At 41.4% G+C, this 24326-nt stretch overlaps 2 protein-coding genes across 7 annotated transcripts in view; one reads left to right on the forward strand and one right to left on the reverse strand.

The window, feature by feature from the left end:
- LOC137375825 (histone-lysine N-methyltransferase NSD2-like) overlaps positions 1 to 5156 on the forward strand; it is a 311894-nt gene extending 306738 nt beyond the window's left edge. The window contains exons 25-26 of one of the 2 annotated variants that reach the window (XR_010976069.1): positions 1074 to 1147; positions 4579 to 5156. The gene's annotated coding sequence lies outside the window, so the exon portion shown is untranslated. Of the gene's footprint in view, positions 1 to 1073; positions 1148 to 2772; positions 2791 to 4578 lie in introns of those variants that run through there. The other variant, XR_010976070.1, reaches the window with a different exon arrangement.
- Positions 5157 to 6288: 1132 nt separating this feature from the next.
- Positions 6289 to 24326, reverse strand: part of rab24 (RAB24, member RAS oncogene family) — a 29551-nt gene continuing 11513 nt past the window's right edge. For 3 of the 5 annotated variants that reach the window (XM_068043337.1, XM_068043338.1, XM_068043339.1), the window contains exons 4-9: positions 17441 to 17519; positions 16258 to 16325; positions 15620 to 15719; positions 9984 to 10034; positions 9676 to 9738; positions 6344 to 9161 (exon numbers count right to left, since the gene is read on the reverse strand). In XM_068043337.1, coding sequence (XP_067899438.1) covers positions 9094 to 9161; positions 9676 to 9738; positions 9984 to 10034; positions 15620 to 15719; positions 16258 to 16325; positions 17441 to 17519 — 429 coding nt within the window. In that variant the 3' untranslated portion in view covers positions 6344 to 9093. Of the gene's footprint in view, positions 9162 to 9675; positions 9739 to 9983; positions 10035 to 15619; positions 15720 to 16257; positions 16326 to 17440; positions 17520 to 24326 lie in introns of all 5 variants that reach the window. The other 2 variants (XM_068043340.1, XM_068043341.1) reach the window with 1 other exon arrangement.

The raw sequence follows: 24326 nt of genomic DNA on the forward strand, positions 1-24326 counted from the left end.
GGCCTGACAAGCTACTAAGTTGTATTCAAGAAGGTGGCTCACTGCCATTTGGAATGAACAATAAATGCTGGCCTTGTCAGTTATACCCACATCCCATGAATGAATTTTAAAAATATTGTTTTACATGCAGTTGGAATAAATGGCAAGCAGCGGTACACGTGAAAGGCAGTGAACTTAAGGCTATTGAGTAGGACAAAGACCCAGATATTATAGATCAATCAATAAAGGTTCGCAACATGCAAGGCAAAAGCAAATAAAGTGTTTGAGCCTATTGCCAGAAGAGTTAAATATAAAACAAAAAAATACTGTATTTGCCCTTGATTGGACCTCATATAGAATATTGTGTCTAGTTTTGGGCCTCACATGATGAGTGGTATAAGCATAAAGATTTTTTGCCTTTTCCAGAAAACTGGCTGGCAGGTGGATGGGGTCCTGGGTTTGCCTAACTTTCATTAAGATAGCATGGGACAGATAACAGTATTGAAGGCCTAGCTGGTCTTTTCCTATCCATCATTGTCATATGGTTGTAACATCACTGCACAACCTCAAAAGAGACCAACACAGAACCAGAAAACACTGGGCTCATCAGCTCCTTCTCCAGTCCTGAATGACTAGGAACTCCCAGGGAAACATGAGAATGGGATCGATAGATTGAGCCACTTCCTCTGGGAGATTGGGTCCTTCCAAAACCTTCAGCATTAGCTCTTGGAGGATTCTTCCATTCTCCAATAGCCAATTGGATTGAAAATGCTGGAAATGCTCAGCAGGCCAGGCAGCATCTGTGGAGAAACAAAGTTAATATTTCAAGTCAATAACCTTGCATATGAAGCCAATTTGTTCTCAACAGAATCTAGTTCATTATAGACACAACCATAAGTTAGGTACAGCATGAATCTCAGCATTGTTTTGCTTATTAACAGCATAACAGTTATGTTCCAAAACTCAAAGATCACAGTACAGCTTAGCAAGGTTATATTTACAGTTTGTATTCAACAGATCACTGATAAGATTCTAACATTAGGGTATCTTTCTGCGATGTGAATATAAACCAGACAATTTCATCCTTTTACTAGGTTGGCATTTGTAGCCTTGGGTGATTCTGCATTCTTCTGGGATTCTCGGGCTTCGGTTCTTGGAGATATTAATGGTGAGTTATTACCTGTGGCTGCTACCTTATTCGGTAATATTCTTGTCCTCCTAGCTTTGCTAACTTTGGAAAGACATGTTTCTCCCATTATGAAACACTGGTTAGGCCTCAGCTGGAGATCAATTCTGGACACCCCACTTTAGGAAGGGTGTCAAGGCAGAAGAAATTTACTAGACTGGTATCAGCAATGAGGGTCTTCAGTTATATGGAGAGACTGGAGAACTTGGGTTTGTTTTACTTAAAACAGAGGGAGTTAAGGGGAGATTTGATAAAGGTGTTCAAAATCATGAACTTTTGTCGAGTAAATAAGGAACTGTTTCCAATAAAAGAATGATTGGTATCCAGATGGTGCAAATACCAAAGGTGATATGAAGGAAAAAAAATTGCACTGAATGCACTCTTTGAAAGGGTGATGGAAGCAGATTCAATCAATGTTCCCTCTAAGCTGTGTGGCCATGCAGCAACCCGAATGTTCCTGTGCACGCTTAAACTTAATCACAGGTGCACGACAAAAAAAAAAAATTGAGGGTACGTTGGATTCAGTGTAACTTTCAAAAGGCAATTGGATAAATACTTGGTTTTAAAAAATGTACTGAGCTATGGGGAAGAGCAGGAGAGTGGGACTATTTAGATAGCTCTGCTGAAGAGCCAGCAGAGTACAATGGGCCAAATAGCCTCCTTCTGTGCTGCATCATTTTGTGATTACATTGCTATTTTATGTAGTGCATTCAGAGCTTTCCAGCTATTATACAATATTTGATACATTTTTTCCCTTTATCCAGTAAGTTAACCTCTTCCATCCTCCTATTGTCACTCATAAAACTTGCCCTGTTTCAGCTCAAATGCTGCTGAAATCCTCATCCATGCCTTTGTTACCTCTAGACTTGACTATTTCAATCCTCCCCTGGCAGGCCTCCCACCTTGCATCTTTAAACTTGAGCTCATCCAAAACTCTGCTGCAGTATCCTAATTCGCACCAAAAAGTCATTCATCTATTACCCTTGTGCTCACTGACCTATATTGGTTCCCAGTCTGGTAACAACTTTTTCAAAACTCTTATCCTAGTTTTCAAATCCATCCATGGCCTCCATCATTGGCAGCTGTGCCTTCAGCTGCCAAGGCCTTAAGCTCTGGAATTCCCTCCCTAATCCTCTCCATCTCTCCTTTCAATGCTCCTTAAAACCTGCCTCTTTGACCTAGCTTTCAGACACTATCCTAATATTGCCTTATGTGGCTCGGTGTTAAATTTTGTTTGATAATGCTTCTGTGAAGAACGTTGGGACATTTTACTATGTTAAAGGTACTATATAAATGCAAGTTGTCGTCACTTGGAAGACCTGTTTCTAAATCTCTCAATCTTTTAATCCTCTAGCCTTTCTGGACATTCCAATAAGTCCTGGGAAAGACAGCTTTAATATATACACTTTTAGTTCAGCTAATTAAGGCTTACGTAAGGGAACATCACCATCAGGCACCAATCAACAGGAGCCATTCTATCTCTTGGCTCCTTTCCAAGGTGTCATTCAATTGGATAGACATGAATTAGAAACCATAATTTTTTGATTATAATTGATTTGATAAAGTGCAGAACTTCAATTAGGTGCTGTATGCTTTTCCCTTTCCAGATGCCTAAGTCAAACTGGGAAGAGAAAAAATCACTATTGGTGAGTTATTATTGTTATCCATCAAGCACTGTAATGCATTAGGTCTAATGGCCTGCAACCTTGATGGATCAGGTGTCAGTTGAATCTGGCAGCATCCTTTGCTGGAATAAATTATTTTTTTTTCTTTGTGCTTCAGCTTTCCAGAACTCCAGGTATTAACCATGGAACTTTATAGCACAGGAGGAGACTATTTCCACCCATTGTGTCTGTGCAGGCCCTTTGCCAAAGCAATCCAAAACAAATCTCTCAGCCCTAGTCTTTCTCCATTGTCCTGTTTCTTCTCCTAGAGTTACCCACTTATTTTTAAAAAGTTCAAAAGCTTTCTGTCTGAACTGTTTATATGGCAAAGCATTCCATGTTCCAAGAACTATCTGCATAAATAAATTTCTCCTCATCTCTCATTTTCATGTGACAGTTTGAAATCACCAACCTTTTGTCACTGATTTACCAGCCACAAGAAACAGACTTTCCGTATTAAACCTCATTATTGCTTTTTCTGCTGCAACAGAAATAGTTTTCCCCGAACCATAGTTTCTCACCCCTGGTATCATCCCGATGAATCTACGCCACATGGTCCCTGTCGTTTAATGTCCTTTCTACAATCCAAAACTGCACACCATACTCTGTGGCCGAGGATTACGGCCAGGTGAAGAAGGCTCCCCTTTTGCCCCTTATCTGGTTTGACTGCACCTTTATTAACAGAGTGATTGAACTTACCACCTCTGAGTGCTTGCTCCTGTTCCTCTAATATAATTGCAAAAGAACCAGACAGGTTTTCTTGAGTTTAAACACGAAAGATGTAAGTTTATTACTCTTTTAACCCACTAAACCAGTTAAAAATTACTAAAATTCATGCACACATTCACACGAGAGTCTCTCACACACACACAGATTACAAAGGGAAAACAGAGTTGGATGGTTGGAGTAGAGTCTGGAATAAACGGAATTTAAATACTGAATATCAGTCTGAGTCCTCAGTTGAAATTGTAGTCCTGAAGTTCTCACTGGGCCACGTGCATGGATGCGGGCTTTCTTCTTAGGCTCCAGAAGGCCACTAGTTGTTGGCTGTGGGGGTCTGCAGGCTTGAGACTTTACCAGTTGCAACCGGCTTCTCTGGATCTTTACGAGAGAGAGAGAGAGAGAGAGAGAGCGGCCTCCTTGCTGCCTTAGTTACTGTTCTCTGCAGTCACATGACATTCCCAAACCTTTGTGCTTCAATGAGGTCTTTCTGGTAGCTTCTCTGATATTCAAGGGTTTACCCCGCAAGCTGGGTTGGCTCTTTCAAAGTCAATGGGTGTCGATGGCCCTTGATGACTGTACTGATAAGGCCATTTCAGGTAATTTAATCAGAGAGTACCCCATTGTTCTGGCTAGGTTGAATCAGTCCTGTTGTCTCCAGTCCAATCCTTTGGTGTTTCAAATGTAAATTGCAGTGGCCATCTTGGCTGCCAGTTTATTCTTTAAAACAAAGTTATTTGTAAGAATTTCCAGTAAGTCTCAGGCAAGGTTCCAACCAATGAAATTAATATTTCCCACTTTGCATGTAGGGTTTTCATGACACCTAGTCATTGCCTGAAATAAATCTATCGTTACTGCCTCCTTACATTACACCAATGGCAACACTTCAAAAGTAATTAATTGGCTATGAAGCACTTCGGGTTGTCCCAAGGACACGTAAGGTGCTAAATCAATGTATGTTATTTCTTAGCTCTTGTATTCAATGCCTCAAATAATAAAACTAAAAATGCTATTCATTTTTCCCCCCAGAATTCCAGCAAATGTCTCATTTTCCTATAGCGTGTGGTACAGGAATAATCCTAGGGGGAACGGGAGGAGAGAGCTGTTACCAGAGCACGAGAGGAAACGACAAAAAAAAAAGTATTTTGATGGTAATTTGAGAAACAGAAGTTAAGATCCATTATGCAGACCAACCTGCAAACTGGTAAGATGTGTTACAACCGAGGTGGGAGGAGTGCACTGTTTGTTCTAGTTCCACTTCTCCACAGGTCACAACATATATTTAAATTTTCCCACTTACTGATAGTCAATCATATATTCTATTTTTCCCAGAATAAAACACACTAACCAGGTTTCTTGAAAGAACAAAAGTCAGTTTATCATAAAACAAGTCTGAACCAGTAATGAAGCATAAACAGAGATTGAAATTTTAAAGTTCCCTTTTTACCTTAGCCCCTCTCACACACATACACCAGCTAACCGGAAAAATAAAAGGGATTTTTGTCACATAGATGGGTCACTGGGATCTTTTAGAACGGTTCTTTTCGGGCGGTGTTGAGAATTAATTTAGCAGGCTTTTCTTCAAAGACAAGAGACCAGATGAGTTGACACAGTGGACTTCTCAGGGTCTTTTAGAGAGGTACGAGAAAGCTGAGCTGGGTTGTGGTTTTCTCTCCTTCCTTGGGACTTATCTCCTTGGAAGTCCTCTTCCTTTTTTCTACAGGCTTTTTAAAGAGCTGGAACAGGCTGGGCTATGCTTGAGTTCTGCCCTTCAATTTTTTTTTTAAAACTTCAAACCCTTTTAAACAGTTCATTCACAACTCCAAACAATTCAAAAGTGAAACCAGAAACAGGAAGTCCATCTTCTGACCAGTCACTTCTCTGCACATATCCTCAGTTACCGGGGTTTCTGTTCTATTTTTAACTTGAGTCATGTGACAACCAGTAAATGTTGTCAAACAAGTCCTTTCAGTGTTCTCTTGATGACCCTCTTAAAATAAAAACTGGTCCAACAATTCTTCAGTTTGACGAATTCTCAAAAAAAACATTTTTAACAAAAACAGAAGCACTTTTGTAACACATGGTAAATTAAATAGTGGTTAGTCATAGAGTTATACAGCACAGAAACAGGCCCATCGTGTCTGTGCCAGCCATCAATCACCTATTTTCCAGCTAGAAGCTAATTTAACCTAGCAGACTTTTCCCTGCACACAGCTCACAAACTTCCCCACCCCATATCAAGCTTGTGTTTTAAAAGGGTACAGCAAGTCCTGATTTCAACACAGTAAAGAAATAGTGAGAGGAAGAGTACACAAGACCAAATATTTTGGGGCTTGGAGGAACAATACTGGAAACTTCAAACAATCAATGATTATAATGGTATCAATAAAACTTGAGAAAGACAAAGTTCAATGTGCAGCTATCACCCTGCAGTACATCATGTGAGTGACCTTTCCATGTGAAGTTAGACATTGGGTATTATCAGGATGTTTTATCACTGCAGGGTGTCACAGCCATTCCTGAACCTAGATAACTGGATAATGATTAGGAATGAGAACTAAAACCAATTTGCCCAGGAACACTGAGGCCAGTTTTGCACATCCTCCTAGCTGAGATCATGCAACTCAGTACATACAAGCAACTGAGCCTGGAACCTCATAGGCATATGGCTTGGAACCACGTATTACCACAACTACACCAGCTGTCCAACTGGGGTATGCAGGAGAGTCCGTTATCTTGCAAGTACAAAAATGGAAGACACTCATACTATAATAATTACTTCAAATAAAGTGATTCACACAGTAAAACAGTAGTGTTGAAGCCTTGTGCATTTAATATACTCTTAGGTTAAAATCAAAGAGAATGCCTTTGTAACAAAAGTTTCAACACAAATCCGAATAGTCAGTAATGAATACAGATGGTAGTGCTTACAACTAATTGGTTAACCAGCTATATTAGGTTTATTCACAGAGGACCAGCGCATTTCAAGATACACTGACTCCACAGCACCAACTCTTGGGTTCCACAATGCACTGCGGTTTCTTGTACATGCAAAATAAATAAGTCTTTGATCAAAAAGCAGTGCCAGAATCTTTAGACAATCTCAGGCCTCAAGAGTGTAGAGCCAATCTGTAGCTATAAATCACCATCATGGGAAACAAAGTATAGAAGAAAGATCACCTGAATTGTTTTGAGCTGCATCACTGTACTGAAGTTGAATTTTAACCACACAAGCTTTCTCTTTAGATCATCAAATGTGCTCACTATATTGACTCTTGCAAGTAATAAAGCAAGTACTTTGCAACCATTCAGCAAATTTTCCTCCTGCTTAGAAGTTATTTTAAAGAACTTGACAAAATATTTCTAGTGCAGTGCTTCAAACCTTGTTACCTGTGGCACCTTTGTTCTGCCTCAAGTGGGAATTAGCCCATTCGTCCTTGGTTCAGTAGACCATTCACTCCTTAACCCTCAAGTTTTCTCTCCTGTCTTTGTGAAAGAACACTTTGCACCTTTTTAAAGCATTACAAGAACTGAAGTGTTGCGTATCTACAGCTTTAAATGCATCAGTAATTTGAGGAATACATGGTTCCATCTGTTTTCAAACCAAACTCCAAATATTTTCACACATTACAGAGACCAAATTCAAAGTCTCTATTCAAATATAATGCAAAGTAGGACATAATATATATTTCAACTCAATATCTTGTATTCCCCAATGTTAAATTGTACATCACACTGAGCTCAACTCAGATATTACACTTTGTTATGGACAAAACTTCATATTGAGGTTTGTGGTTACATCAAGTGTTCAGACAGCTGCTAAAATCAGGAATCTTCAAACTAGAGGGGACTGGAAATGTTGCTTGGACATATGGTCCTGCACTTTCCACTAAAAAAAGACTTACGGGCTTCTCCTCATAGCGGAAAGATGTAGTGGGTACACAATAATGATTAATGAGAAAAAAAGACGAAGAAAAAAAAAATTAGAAATGTAAGTTGCACTTCATGGTTTTACAGGGATTACAGTAACAAAGTAACAAGTCATTCTTGAAGTATGCCACTTTAAATCTTCATTAGATGATGCGAGACCAAAGATGTAATCTGTGCTTATAGCCACATGTCCTGCACTAGCAATCACACGTGAAAGTCATTGGTGTTCATCAACCAACTAGTTTTAACATAGCTTTACTGAATTTGCTGCCACTACTTGCATGGCCAATGGTACTGAGATGCTACCTGTAATGCTGAAAATCTGTGTGCAAACTAACTAATCCAGACAACATAGCAATCGGAATGCAAGGAAACTTCAGTATCTAAAAGAGACATGTTGACTGCAGTGCCTATGACACAGTGGTTCTTATCGGTGAAGTGCAAGGTCCATATTATATGGCAATGAGATCTTAACACAAAACACGTAACCCTCATCTTCTACAAAACGTTTCAGCCCATCCCCACTTGTATCTCGGATAAGGTGGGTACAACCTTTAGCTGCTGCACAACTGTTTCCACCCTTGCCATACTTCTGAACCCAAGCAACTGAATTGGAAAATTGTCCATAGTGCATGAAGTCAGTTTTTTTTCTGGCACAAAAATTCTACTGCAATCAGCATCCTCTATCCCAAACATACCTTGGCATCTCATTTCCTGCATGCAGTGTTTCCCCACCGTAGGTATAGTTTCCCCTCCGCTCACTACAAAATATGCAGCATTGCTATAGTGACTGGCTAGTTTTGGTCAGTGCTATACTATTGAGGCAGCAATTTAGAAGATCTCCCTCCCATTAGCAAAACCCAAATCCAAAACCTAGTGCATTCTGCGACACTGCCACAGTTCTGTTAGAGAAAATTCAGAAACATCATGCACCAAAAGAACAAAAACTAAAAGCAACTGCTCAATACAGCTTGTCCTTCCAAGACTGTCACCAGGCAAAGTCAAGGTCCAATACTAATGGGGTTAGTTCTGTAACAGTAGTATCCTATGCCAAACAGCTGAGCAGCAGTCTGAAAAAAATCAAGACTTAATGCACATTTGTGTTAAAAATTCCACACAATATTAATGGCCAACAGATGCAGAAAGGTAGATCCTGGAATATGGGTGCCATGGATATAACATAATAGGCGTATGGCACCTTGCTTGGTATGGTAAACACTCCCAAGATCTGCCACTACTTTCAATGAGAAACAATTAAATTACAAAATCGGTAAAGGAAAAAAATGTACATCATGCACAAAATCTTGGCAAGGTTCTAAAATATAAAAAGCCATACATTTAGCTGTGTGAAAAGAACTGCCCAGAGACAGACCGTATACTAAGTTCAGAGATGTGTTGATCGTGGTATTCCAGCAAGAAAGGTCACTTCAGTTCAAGGGTCAGACTGTCATTTGGACACTGCATTCCCTATTAGTCACAGTACAATGGATCCAGCCTCAGAAAAATCTTGAGACCATGATATTTAGACAGTCTTAAGAAGGAGTCTCAGTCCAGTGAATCTGCACAAGAATTCCTCCTTGAAATATTGGCAAATGGGTCTTTACAAATGAGATGCTATTGATGACAACAGCTAAATAAGTAAGTGGGTTTCTTCTTCTCAGCCAGGTTCACAGCTTCACCTTCTAAATACAAAGAGAAAATAGTGCATAAGACCAGAGATAGTAACACAGCGAATATCCAGACCCGCTATTAACTCAGACACCCGCAAATGTGTAGAACCGGTCATATACTGACATTCACACAGCAAATATCCTAGACCCTGTCATATAGTAATACTCAAAACCCTAGAACCTGTCATATACTAATTTTCATTCACAACAATACCCTAGACCCTGTCATATACTAATGCTGATAGGATCTGGGGCATTCACTATCACATACTAAAACTCAGCCAGCCTGCCCCCCAGATGCTACCATAACCTAACACTCACACATTGAATGCCCCAGATCCTGACATTCACACATATACAGTAAATGACCCAGACCATGGGATGTGCAAACATGCATAGCAAATACCCAAGATCCTGATATTCACACACACGATGCAGTGGTGAGTGCCCAGATTCTGCCACTTAGTAAACATATAGACTCTGTTTCTGTTGGTATCTGATAATGCCCCAATTTCCATCTATTTACCTGTCATCACCTGGAAGGCTGTTACATTCACATAATCTTCTGCTACTATCTGAAAGAGTTCATCTGAAACAAGAAAAAAAAGGATTTTTGTTCATTACATTCAAGCTCCTCTAGATCTCATGACACCCCCTCTTCTTTGTGGCCTGATTACAAAATCCTCCAATCTTCATCAAGACTTCATTACAAAACCTTCCACTCCAGTTCAAGACCCCACTACGCCTCCTCTGCTCATCAAAACTTTATTACCCCCCTCCCTCCATGAAATATCGTATGAGAGAGACAGTGAGTGATACAGAAAACAAACTTACCAACATTCTGGCCAGTCTTACTGGAGGTTTCAAACAGCCTGGCTTTGATCTCTGAAAGATAAACATTGCAAGTGACTCACAGCGATGAAGATCCAAACAAAGCAGAGATCAGTAAGAAAACACAATCACACAACACTCTTGACTTTGTGGTATATTCACTAAATGTCTGAAAACACCATTAAGATAAAACATATCTGTGATAACGGGATTATGCAATACTGTGTTACATTTTTGGACTTTTACTTCAAGATTCTTTCCTTGTGCTTACTATCAAAGACCAATCCAATAAGCAACCCCTCAATCCCAACAAACTAGCATGCTTATACATAGTATCTGGGTAACAGAAACTAGTTATTAGATTTGGCTTACTGTATTTATCACAGGGCCTTATGGAATCTTCCCAACTTCAAGAAGTGATGTTAAACACACAGATTGTGGATTAAGCTATAAACTACCTAACAGATTTATTGATTATAGATAGTTACAAAAGTGCCTCTGTGTTTTGATAAATATATTTTTTGAGGATTCATTTTTGAAAGATTGAAGAAATGTTAAACTTTGGGGTTTTCAAAGTGGGTCATGTAAAGACCACTTGACTTTGAAAAAGAGTCCCTGGAAATGTTTTTTTAAAAAAGGGTACGGAGGGGTCTCGAGGACAACAAGCCTTTTCGGGAAACCACCTGACCTCCAGCTCAATAAACAGAGAACTTTAGACACCTGGAGAAGTTGTTTGCAAAAAAGTGACGTCAAGTTTGATGGCAGTCAAAAGTTGACCTCCTGTAGTTGGTTTCACTTTTGAATTGTTTTGAGTTGGGGTTGAACTGTATAAAAAGGAAGAAAACTTCCAAGAAGAGATTTCCCAAGGAAGGAGAGAAGACCACAACCCAGCTCAGCTTTCAAGCACCTCTCTAAAAGACCCTGAGAAGTCCACTGTGTCAACTAATCTGGTCTCCTATTTTTGAAAAGCCTGCTAAATTAATTCTCAACATCGCCTGAAAAGAACTGTTCTAAAAGATCCCAGTGACCCGTCTACGTGTACTCAGAGGCCAGACTGTATGCCAGTTTTGGAACACAACATATCTTATCTGCTGTTTCTTCAAGAATGAGAAAGTATTCAGCCCTTGTTTTTTCATCTGTAATAGAGCTCTAAAAACAAAATTCCCATTATTGTTCCAGTTAACCAGTGTATACGTGTGAGAGAGTATGAGGGGCTAAGGTAAAAAGGGAACTTTAATATTTCAATCTGTGTGTTTATTCTTTACTTCATTACTGGTTAAGACTTGTTTTATAGTATACTGCTAATTTTGTTGTTCATTAAAGGAAACTGGTTGGTATGTTTTATTTTGGGATAAATATAGAGTCTATGATTGACCATATCGGTACGTGGGAACAAAATTTAAATATATGTTGTGACCCATGGAGAAGTGGAACTGGAACAGTGCAATCCTCCTGCCTCGGTCGTAACAATAGGTAAACAGTAACAAAGACCAACAATAGTCTTACAGTAATCTATAGGACATTCTCCCTGGCTGTAATATATGTCATATCACCTGTGCTAATAAAATATAGTAATGCTGCTCCTGATAAGGTCCCTGACCATTGCTTTTGCTGTTATCCTTCCATATAATCCTCTCGCACACAATTAGAAATAGTTTCAGAACGACTGCTGAACTGGGACAAGTCCGGCGTACTACCCAGGAACAAAGTAATAATGAAAGACACATTTCTGAATTCCAGCAGACAGTCCAACATTCACAGTTTAGCCAAATACATGCACCCCTCAAATTCTGATATACAGGGTACCAATATCTATGCAGATAGATATCAGGGACATTTTTAGGCTGAACAATGCGAATTGTTCTGCACTCAACATGTGCTAGGGTAACACCTGTGCCGGTGAAGGGGTGCCGCACTGTTGTATATGCAGTCTTTCAGAAGGAGATATTATACTGAGGTCCCGTCTGCCCTCTCAGGTAGATATAATTCTCCTAGCCAATATTTCTCCCTCAACAAACAGCACCAAAACAGCTTAACTGATCATACATCTGACTGCTGGTTGTGGGAGCTTGCTCTGGATGAATTGGTTGTTGCATTTACTACATCACAACAGTGATGACATTTCATAATTAATTGGCTGCAAAACATTTTGGAACACTCTCATGATGTCAAAGGTGCTATGTAATTGCAATTATTTTTGCATCTACTGTAACCAGATAGAAGCAAATAAAAATACACAGTACAAACTTCTCCAGATGCTCCTGTGCTTCCAGCAATTATCAGGTCAGATTCATGAGACATTCAATGGTCTGTGTCAGCAGTGATCAAAATGTGAGGAAAATGAAACATCTGGTTCATGGGTGCAGTTTTTATTTTCTATAGATAAACACAGGATTGGAGCAAATATGATTGAGGTTTTAAAATGGTTAAAGGATTAGATTCTGCCCAGTTGGGTAGGTTATTTAGAATCAGAGAAGGGTTACAACACAGGAGGCCACCATTTGGTCCATTATGTCTGTGCCAGCTCTCTGCAAGAGTAACTCACCTAGTCCCACTCTCCTGCCTTTCCCCGTAGCCCTGCAAATTTTTTTCTTCAGGTAATTATCCAGTTCTCTTTTGAAGGCCTCGATTGAATCTGCCTCCACCACATTCTCAGGCAGTGCATTCCAGATCCTAACCACTCAATGCGTAAAAACGTTTTTCCTCAGGTCACTGTTGCTTCTTTTGCCAATCACCTTAAATCGGTATCCTCTGATTCTGGATCCTTCTGCCAATGGAAACCGTTTCTCCCGATTTACTCTGTCCAAATCCCTCATGATTTTGAACACCTCTATCAAATCTCTTCTCAAGGTTCTCTTCAAGGAGAACAGACCCAACTTTTCCAATCTATCAACATACTGAAGTTCCTCATCCCTGGAACCATTCTTGTGAATCTTTTCTGCACCCTCTCTAAAGCCTTAACATCCTTCTGAAAATGTGCTGCCCAGAACTGGACATAATCCTCCAATTGAAGCCGAAGCAGTGTTTTAAACAGGTTTATCACAACTTCCTTTTTTTGTACTTTATGCCTCTATTTACAAAGCCCAGGATCCCATATGCTTTATTAACCGCTTTCTCAACCTGCCCTGCAACCTTCAATGATTTGTGCACATATCCCCAACAGGTTGCTCTGCTCCTGCACCCCCTTCAGAATTGTATCCTTTAATTTATATTGCCTTGCTTTGTTCTTCTAACCAAAATGAATCACTTCTCACTTGGTTGAATTAAATTTCGTCTGCCACTTGTCCACCCATTCGACCAGCCTATCTCGAAGTTTATTAATATCCTCTTCGCAGTTCACGATACTTTCAAATTTTGTCATCCACAAATTTTGAAATTGTGCCTCGTAAACAAATCTAGGTCATTAATATATAATCAAGAAAAGCAGGGGTCCCAACACTGACCCCTGGGGAAGCCAACTATATACCTTCCTCCAGACCAAAAAACAGTTCACAACTATTCTCTGTTGAGATGGATAATGATGGTACTGTAGAACATGCATATACAATATTTGCCAGTGCAGAAAGTGTTTGCCCTCTGTGGGAGGCCAGCCAGGAGTGCATTGGAATAGTCAAGTAAAAGGCATGAATGAGGGTTTCAGCAGATGAACTGAGACGGGGTGATGTTACAGAGGAGAAAATAAGTGAGCTGAGTGATAGTATGAATATGAGGTCGGAAGCACATCCCAGCATCAGATGTGACCCCAAGGTTGCAAACAGACTGGTTTAGTCTCAGACTGTCACCAGGGAGGGGGATGGAGGCAGTAGCTAGGGAACAGAGTTTGGAGCAGGAACCAAGAACAACAGCTTTAGTCTTCCTAATATTTAATTGGAGGAAATTCCTGCTCATCCAGCGGTGGATATCAGATAAGCAGTCTGATAAATAGCAACAGTGGAGGAGCTGAGAGATGTGGTGGTGAGGTAGAATTGGGTGTCGTCAGTTTACGTATGAAAACTAACGCTGTGCTTTCGGATGTTGTTGTAAAGGGGCAGCATGTACATGAGAAATAGGAGGCGACTAAGGATAGATCCTTGGGGTGCACCGGAGGTAACATTGCAGGAGCAATAAGAGAAGCCATTGCAGGTGAAACTCTGGCTACGATTAGATAGATAAGAATGGAACCAGGTAACAACAGCCTCACCCAGCTGGACGACAGTGGAGAAGTGTTGCAGGAGGATGGTGTGGTCAGTGTCAAAAGCTACAGACAGGTCGAGAAGGATGAGGAGGTAAAGTCTACCTTTGTCACAGTCACTTAGGATCTCATTTATGACTTTGGTATGAGCCGTTCCAGTACTGTGGCAGGGGCGGAAACCTGATTGGAGGGATTCAAACATGGAGTTCCGGAAAAGATGAGAATGGATTTGGGAGGCGGCGACATGTTCAAGAACTTGAGAGGAAAGGAAGGTCGGAGATGGGGCAGTAGTTTTCAAGGACGGTGGGGAGTCAAAGGTGGTTTTTCTTTGAGAGGGGTGATGATGGCAGATTTAAAGGAGAGAGGGACAGCAACTGAAGAGAGAGAATTGTTAACAATATTGGCTAACATGGGGGATCAGGAGGGGATGTTTGATGGTCAGCAGTTTAATGGGAATAGGGTTGAGGGAGCAGGAGGTAGGTATCATGGGCAAGATGAACTGGGAAAAGGCATGAGAGGAGATAGGAGAGAATCTAAAGACAAATGAGAATTCAGGCGTAGAGCAGGAGGAGCTTTAGAGAAAGTTTAGCCCAGTGTAACTTCATTTGAATGCTTGCAAACAAGAGATGAGTTCCTGCCTGGGGGTTAAAATGTCACAGATTCATGGATGTGTGGGAATGTTCACATTAGTGCGATGCAACATACTTACAGCATTGAAATATACTTAGTGAGCCTCACACTGCTGGTACTGCGACTTAGTTTAAATATCACAGATACCAATCTTCACCCTACCTCATCGCAAATGTTGACTCAAAAATCTTACACCTGCTACAGAGATTTGTTGCCACTTGAACTAGCAGCCATCCTTTTTAAGGTTACGAAAATGCTCATTTAACTGCTCTCAGAATCTGACAGTAACTTGCTGTACCTCCAAAGTAAGAATGTTAGAATTCAAACTCAAGAATTCAGAAAATATACATACCTGTTTTAAGGGACAGAAAGGGCAAGAACTAAACTGAGCTGCTCCTATGATGGGTCCTATTTAAATGGAGTACAGACTGAAAGGTGCAGAAAGGATTGAAAAATCACCAACACATTCACCCACTCAACTGCAGGAAGGAGTTTTTTTTTAAAAATTTGTTCATGGGATGCGAGCGCCACTGGCAAGGTCAGCATTTATTGCCCATCCATAATTTCCGTTGAAAAGGTGATGACGAGGCACCTTCCGGAACCACTGCAGTCCACTACACTATTGGGCAATTTAACCCCTCCATCACTCAAAGCCCAGCCAGAGCAATTTTCACATCTCAAATATTTATTGTTTTCTTCTTTAAACCGATCCATTGAGAATTTAAGAAAAAACAGACCAGTACAGATTATTTTCACTCATTGAACCTGGCAAAGAAGGCGGCAAAGTAACAACGTATTAACTTGCTATGGTCAGTGTCTTCTACAGTATAGACTTTACCATCTGTGTAATCTTGAACATCGTGGTAATCCACTCCCCGTGCACTGCGATCATTCTGTACAAGATCACTCTTCGTTCCGCATAAATAGATTTTGCAATGCTGAAAGAGAGGGAACGCTGTAACCGAAGCTATAAATCAACAATCTAAACCCTAAAACACATGAGAACCTAGACCCACACTGCAAATCCACTACCCAAACCTCAAAACAGACCCATACTGCAAATAAATTTACCAAATCCTTAAGCAGACAAAACCCATGATACAAATCCAGCAACCTAACTGCAAAACAGGTTGGACCCATAATCCATACTGTAAAGCTGCAAAATCCCAAAGCATGCAGATGCCACAGCCTATACTGCATTTCCGCTACACAAGCATCAAAGTAGAGCAGAGTCTGTAATCCCCATTGAATGTGCAAGCTGTACTGCAAACCTCTAACTTCTGAACATCTAATACACACTGCATGTAACAGCTTCACCGACTGAATCCAAAGAATGAGAATAATAGTGAGGGAATTGTAGTCCACATTCCAAAGCAAAACCCTGACTCACTTCGGGAAACCCATAACACACAGAGCCCTTTCTATTCATCAGAGTAAGGAGTAAAACCAGTTCCTCAGCATTCTATCAAAACTCACCTCTTCACAGTTCCGGACTTCATTCACCCAGAATCTAGCCCTTGCATAGCTGCTACTGTCAGTCAGATCTGGAATACAGAAATGCCCTTCAACAGTTACACACAAAACCAGAGGGGTCAGAATTATAAAAGAGCTTTCAGAAATGTAGAAGATTCTACTAATTGCAATCTTTAGTGAAATTGTAAGCACGTTCTGAATACTTGTATTTGTGTATTGCTATTAACAGCACAATGGAAGTCTTCCCCCATCCCAATAGTTTAAGGGTCAGCAATATTTTTTTCAATTAATTTTGTTTCTTCCCCACCCTCTTAAAAGAAGCTGAATCAATATAACCTCACACTTCAAGGCCACACAAAAGTTTCTCTGGTGACTGTGGGGAGCATTTTTTAAACAAGCAACACTTAATATCTGATGCTCTATCCAGAAACATAAATCATTTCAAGGAACAATTCATGATATTCCCAAATGCTTTAGATGGTGGATGATTAGCCTGTGAAATGTCTTTGTGCATCTGATCCTAACATAATTTCGATGCCAAGTTGAAGTGAAGTGTGCTGTGAAACTGAGGCCCAGAATAATGATGCTCTACTATGCTATCTCTATCAATTAAATAAGCATACGAGTGAAAAGAATCATTTACATTGTACAGAATAATGATGCTAAATATGATAGGTCAGATGATTAGTTCCATTCAAAAGAACCAAAGAAATAACTGGTGTAGGCCATCTGACCCTTTGAGCCTGCTATGCTATTCAACAAGGTCATGGCTGATCATCTACCGCAACTCCACTTTCCCATACTATCCCCATATCCCTTAATTCAAATCAGCCTCCCATGCAATAGCTGTACACAGTTTACATTGCATCTTTCTTTAAATTCCTTTTTTTATGATTTTGAAAAAAAACCGGAACTGCTCAATTTACAGCCAGGTCTGTGGAGCTCACCAATTACCACTCTACAGGGAATTTGGAATTTAAGAAATGGAGAACAAACCATCTACACCAGCGTCAGGTTTTGATTCTGCAAAGTCTAAATTCACAATGTTTACTATCATGAACAGCAGCCAGATCACCAAATTTGTTACCTTTCTTCTGGTGAACAGTCCCTCATTGGCCACTACAAAGTATAACACTCTACACTTAAAAGCGCAAACACAAGCACAGCATAGTTTCAGATTTCTTACCAAAGCACACAACAGCTGCTCGGGCTCCTCTATAGTAGATTCTGCTCATGGACTCGTACCGTTCTGACCCTGCAGTGTCCTGACAGGGAGACAAAATATATCCACTACTTACAAAAAATATATACCAAACATTTATTTGGGCACCTTCCAATATCCTTCCTATCTTGCAATTACCTGGCAAGACTTGACGTCATGACATCAGGCTCCAGACCTCAGCCATGTTATCCAGCACAAAACAGGCCAAGCATTTCTATTTTGGGAAAGAAGTTGGAGAGAAAGGAAACCTGACATGCCAGGTAATCATTTCAGGGCTACTCCCCTTGCACCACTACAACTGGCAAGCAGCACAGTACAGTCAAGTTGGCCCCATATTTTTGCTCTCCTCCCCTTTCAAGTGTTCAATTAGCCCAGTAAATAGGGGACCATCATACTTTGTCGCAGAACAGTTGAATAGGAGGTGGAAAGATTAAATCACACATTCGCAAGGATTTCAAAACAAATGGTTAAACCAATCCAAGTGACTTCCTGTTGAAAGTGGGTTAAGGACAAAGTCTGTAACTCTAAACTTCAGACACAGAAACCACAACTTTAATAAGGAAGGAAACTAAATGACCAGAACAACAAATGGTGTAAATAATGGACATTAGTGAGAAACTACATCACAGAAATCTAATCAAAAAGTCCAGAAGGGTGGACACCTGCCTCATCAGCCTGGACCAGGAGAAGGCTTTTGACAGGATATCGCACACCTACATGATGGACGTGCTTTCCAAAATGGGGTTTGGGGAGGGAATCTGCAATTGGATCCAACTGCTCTACACAAACATCAGTAGCGCAGTGTCAATCAACGGGTGGGAATCTGAAAGTTTCCCGATCAAATCTGGAGTCAGACAGGGCTGTCCTCTGTCCCCGGTCTTGTTTGTTTGCTGTATTGAACCCTTTGCTGAGTCTATTAGGAAGGATGCGAGCATAAGAGGGGTGACAATCCCAGGCAGCGGAGGCACTCAGGTCAAAACCTCCCTGTACATGGATGACGTCGCCGTCTTCTGCTCGGATCCGCTGTCCGTGCGCAGACTGATGAGCATCTGCGACCAGTTCGAACTGGCCTCGGGAGCCAAAGTTAACCACGGCAAGAGCGAGGCCATGTTCTTTGGGAACTGGGCTGACCGATCCTTTGTCCCCTTCACCGTCAGGTCAGATTACCTGAAGGTGCTGGGGATATGGTTCGGAAGGGCCGGGGCGTGCACCAAAACATGGGAGGAGCGAGTAGCCAAGGTACGACAAAAGTTGGGCATGTGGGGGCAGCGATCTCTCTCCATTGTGGGTAAGAACCTGGTCATCAGGTGCGAGGCGCTCACGTTGTTGCTCTACGTGGCGCAGGTCTGGCCCATACCCCACTCCTGCGCCGTGGCAGTCACCCGAGCCATTTTCCGCTTTGTCTGGGGATCTAAAATGGACCGGGTCCGGAGGGACACGATGTTCAAATCTCTGGACATGGGCGGGAAAAATGTACCCAACGTGGCCCTCATCCTGATGACCACCTTCGTGTGCGGCTGCATCAAGCTATGTGTAGATCCCCAGTACGCAAACTCCAAGTGTCACTACGTGCTGAGGTTCTATCTGTCCCCGGTGTTGCGAAGGATGGGCCTGGTCACATTGCCGCGGAACGCTCCGTGCAGTTGGGCGGCGCCGTACCACCTATCCTTCGTGGAGCAGTTTCTGCGGAAAAACACCTTTGACCACCGGTCCATCAGGCAGTGGTCTGCACGGAATGTCCTCAAGGCCCTACGGGAAAAGGAAACGGTGGATCCTGTCGGATGGTTCCCCGAGCAGACCGTCAAAGTCATTTGGCAGAATGCCTCATCACCAGAACTTTCAAACAAGCACCAAGACGTAGCTTGGCTGGTGGTGAGAAGGGCCCTCCCCGTCAGATCCTTCATGCACACCCGAAGTCTCGCCCCCTCCGCACAGTGCCCCCGCGTTGGCTGTGGTGGGGAAGAGACGGTCGCCCACCTCCTCCTGGAATGTGCCTTTGCAAAGCAGGTATGGAAAGAGATGCAGTGGTTTTTGTCAAGGTTCATCCCAAGCAGCTCTGTAACACAGGAGTCTGTGCTCTACGGGCTGTTCCCAGGGACGCACACCGAGACAAACATCAACTGCTGCTGGAGGACTATCAATTCGGTGAAAGACGCCCTTTGGTCTGCCCGAAACTTGCTGGTCTTCCAGCGCAAAGAGTTGTCCACCACCGAATGTTGCAGACTGGCACATTCCAAGGTCCAGGACTACGTGCTGAGGGACGCACTAAAGCTTGGGGCAGCCGCAGCAAAGGCTCAATGGGGAAAGACCACAGTGTAAGGTTCCCCCACCAAGCTGGACTGAGGGGCTGGAACCATGGGAAGCCCCTCGAACTGTATCGTTAATATTCTCAATTGCTGTAAATGTAAAACTGTAATTGACATGACAATTGTGAAACGGAAGGGTTGGGAAGAAACTCATGACATTATTGAAAGAAACTGATCTCTTTTGCAATGTTTGTATTTTTTCGTGCTGTTTGGAAACTGTTTGGCAATGTAATTTTTACAGATTTTTGTGAATAAAGTATATTTTGGAAATAAATAAAAAAAAAATCAAAAAGTCCAGAAGAGAGCATAAGCCATGGGGGTGACACACAAGTTGATTGAACTCAGATTTAAGCCTTAAATCCAACCTTTTATCTAATTTAAATCTAACCTAGATAAACATGAAGGAGACAGGAATTGAATGTTATGCTGATAGGGTTCGATGAAGAAGGATGGGAGGAGGCTCATGTGGAGCATAAACATCAGTACAGACTAGTTGGGCCAAATGGTCTGTTTCTGTGCTGTACATTCTATGTAATTCTACGTTAAAAAAAAACTCAGTATGCTTCACTGCCAGAGGATGACTTATACACTCGATCAAGAACACTTGAGATTGTTGCAGGTACATCAATTTAACTGGTGTTCCCCTGCTAGCTAAGTAGCATATCCAAGGCACTGTGGAGTGCTAAACTCTATTGATGATTATCCCAGGTTCAATCCATGGTTTATGCAGCGTTATCCAATCCGTGGCACAGTGGTTAGCACCGCAGCCTCACAGCTCCAGCGACCCGGGTTCAATTCTGGGTACTGCCTGTGCGGAGTTTGCAAGTTCTCCCTGTGTTTGCGTGGGTTTCCTCCGGGTGCTCCGGTTTCCTCCCACATGCCAAAGACTTGCAGGTTGATAGGTAAATTGGCCATTAGCAATTGCCCCTAGTGTAGGTAGGTGGTCGGGAAATATAGGGACAGGTGGGGATGTGGTAGGAATATGGGATTAGTGTAGCATTAGTATAAATGGGTGGTTGATGGTCGGCACATACTCGGTGGGCCGAATGGGCCTGTTTCAGTGCTGTATCTCTAAACTAAACTAAACTCTGGTGCCAGTAAGAACATTAAAATTGGTCTCAACGTACCTGAGGAAGGAAATGGCTAAAAACTGAAACACAGGCAAAAGTCATGCTCCTGATCACTTCCAGTGGCATTTGCCAGAAAGTGCATACTTGAAAAAGATGGGCTTGGCTCGGATACCTTCCCACAATCAAATACACATTCACTCTCTAGGCTTAAACATGACAAATGGCCACTTGGGTGACCTAGAGGAAGCCTGCTGGTCCCTGCATAACTATACCCAATTGGAGTCACCATTTTCAGGCAAAAGGTGTACTGAGAGAACTGGAATAGTGGGAGGGGAGGGAGAGAGAAGAGAATAGTCATGCCCAGATATCTTTTACAATTCATGTCTTATTTCATCCTGTGTTTGCAAGACAGTTCTAGTCTCCATATTACAGAAAGGATATAGAGGCACTGCAGAAAGTGCAAAAAAGATTTACAAGGATGATACCAGAACTAAGAGGTTATACTTATTAGGAAAGACTGATCAGGCTTTGGCTCTTTTCTCTAGAAAACTGAAGACCTGATAGAGGTATTATGAAAACCCTATGTCAAATGGGAAATATTAATTTCATCGGTTGAAACCTTACATTAGACTTTTACTGGAAAATCTTACAAGTAACCTTGAAAAAAACCTGGCAGCCAAGATGGCCACTGCAATTTACATCTGAAACACCAAAAGATCAAACTGGAGATGACAAGTCTCCTTCAACCCAGCCAGAACAATGGGGTGCTCTCAGTGATTAAATTACCTAGAATGGCCTTATCAACAGTCATCAGGGCCATCTACACCCATCGACTTTGAAAGAGCCAATCCCCTCCAAGTGTGACGTCTTGAGGTGTAGCACCTTGAATCTCAGAAGATTACAGAAAAAAACAAAGGGGCTTGATGGAGTCATGTGATTGTCTGCTCAGCTCTGGAGAGACTGTAAGCTTTGTCACACTGAAAGCAGAGATTAATAACTGAAAAGCCATCAATGAAGCAGGTCTCTCTCTGTCCCTCTCTTTCCCCAGTAAATATCAAGAGAAGACCCGGCTGCAACTGGGAAACCCCCTCAAGCCTACAGACTGCCATAGCCAACAACCAGGGGACAAGAATCAAGCCCCTGTTCTGCTTTCAGGAGCTTTGAGAGAAGACCACAACCGTGCACGTGGCCCAGCGAGGACTTCAGGAATACAACTTCAATTTAGGACTATGGGATTAAAATACCGTTTTTAAATTCCATTTATTCCGGACATCAATCCAACCACCAAATCTGTTTTCTCTCTGTAATCTATTTGTGTGTGTGACTCTCGTGTGAATGTGTGCGTGAATGTGTCGCATATTTTTAATAATTTTAACCAGGTTAGAATGTTAAGAGTAATAAACTTACATCTTGTGTCATGGTCCTGTAGTTTTTTTTTCTCTGGGAATGTGTGGTTTGCCTTTACAGCTTGTAAAAGATTAGTATTGCTTTAAGAACCAGCAAGCCTCAGAAGTTATAGGAAGGTGCATTTTCATAGTCTTAGAAACAGCCATTTGGAGACTGCGATTCAAAGGGTGCATTCTCGTTACCATAGATACAGCCACTGGGAGCGAGTATCAAGCAATGCATTTGTTACAATTCAATTTTTGAACGGACTTTTTAGTTGAAGACAGTTTGTTCTAACAGAACACAGACACAGAGGACACACGGACAGTCAGCTGTGGTGTTTCGCACCTGAAAAAAAGAACTCTCAACCATGTAAACTGAAGGAATAGGATTTTAGTCTGTTTAATTATTATCTCTCAAAATTCTAAAAAAAAGTCAAGCCTAAACAGAGATCTCTGGTAATTTAAACAGAAGGAAGGGATGTTAGACTGTGACAATCTTTAATCCCTCAAAAACTCTAAAGTCAGATTGATTCTATTGAAAGTGTTCGCAAGTGTTAATTGGTGAAATCCATCGCGAAAGGAGGAAAGCATCACCTACTGCTGGCGGTAGGCTACGGACTGTTCTACTGTGGTAGAACCTTTTTTTCCCCGCTTCGGACGGCTGTGAGGACCTCAAGCAACACTGGACTGTAAACTTGCAAAGACTCTAATTTTTTCTATTTTAAATTCTTAAACACTATGAAGATATAAATGTTGCTTATATCTTCATAGTGTTTAAGAATTTAGTTCTTCTAATTAAAGAGTTAATTTATTGATTTAAAGACACCTGGTTTGGTTAGCCTCATTCGGGGGTTAATAGATGGTAAAATTTGGCTGCATCATTCTTTAATTTGGAAAGTTTTAAATGATATGTTAGGTGACCTGTGGAATGACGGGATTGAATTAACAGTGCGTTTCTCCCACCACAATCAGGATCGTACATTTTGATTGGGGGCTTTGATCGGAGCAGTCAGTCGTAACACATTTATTGGGGGTTCGTCCGCGATTTGAATAACATTAATTAGGGAGCTCGCTCAAGATTTGAATCACACATTAATTGGGTTTCTGGATTTGTATCATATTTAATTCGGTGGCTCGCATCTGGGATCAGAATCAGACTAATCTGGAGGGCTCACATTTGGAATAATAGTAATTACTCATCTCTGGGATAACATATTTAAATTGGGGCATTTGGCATCAGATTAATTGCTCTCGAGTCTGGGATCTTATCAATTGGAAACCTGATTGTTGGGATCTAAATCTGACACCAATTACAAAGAAATTAAAAGAACCAGGTCTCTTGTATAATAAGGTACAGTCTATACCATAGTTATGGCATTAGTGGTTGTAGCAGAGATTTTGGGAATCCATAATGTTTCCCTGAGTGGCTTGATAACTTTAACTAAGAACAAATTAAAAGAATTGGCAGTGAAATTGGGGTTGGAATTGAAATCAGGTGCAACAAAAGCAGGGATAATTGACATGATAGCCGAACATCTGGAATTGGTAGAACATAAGGATGATGATGATAATACAGATGAAGGACAATACGAGGAACAAAGAGGTAGTAGGTCCAAGAGTGATGCAGTGGTATTGGCGAGGATTCAGTTAGAAATAAGAAAACTTGAACTTCAGAGAGAGAGTGAAAGAGAAGAGAGGGAATTTAAGTTAAAAGAGATGGAACGAAGACAAAGACATGCCAAAGACTTGCAGGTTGAACGGTACTGTAAAAATTGCCCCTGGTGTAGGTAGGTGGTAGGAAAATTGAGGGAAGGTGGGGATGTGAGAGGGAAAATGGGATTAATGTAGGATTAGTATAAATGGGTGGTTGATGGTCGGCGCCGACTCGTTGGGCCAAAGGGCCTGTTTCAGTGCTGTATCTCTCAATAACTCTAAATCCAGGGAAAATTCGGGTCAGGAAGAATCTGAATTTATATCAGGTCCCAGCGAGTTGTTTAAATTTATGCAGGCTCTTCCTAATTTCGAGGAAAGGGATGTAGAAGCATTTTTCATATCTTTTGAAAAAATAGCCAAACAGATGAAATGG

This window comes from Heterodontus francisci, chromosome 12 (assembly GCF_036365525.1).
Source record: "Heterodontus francisci isolate sHetFra1 chromosome 12, sHetFra1.hap1, whole genome shotgun sequence".
Taxonomy (NCBI): Eukaryota; Metazoa; Chordata; class Chondrichthyes; order Heterodontiformes; family Heterodontidae; genus Heterodontus; species Heterodontus francisci.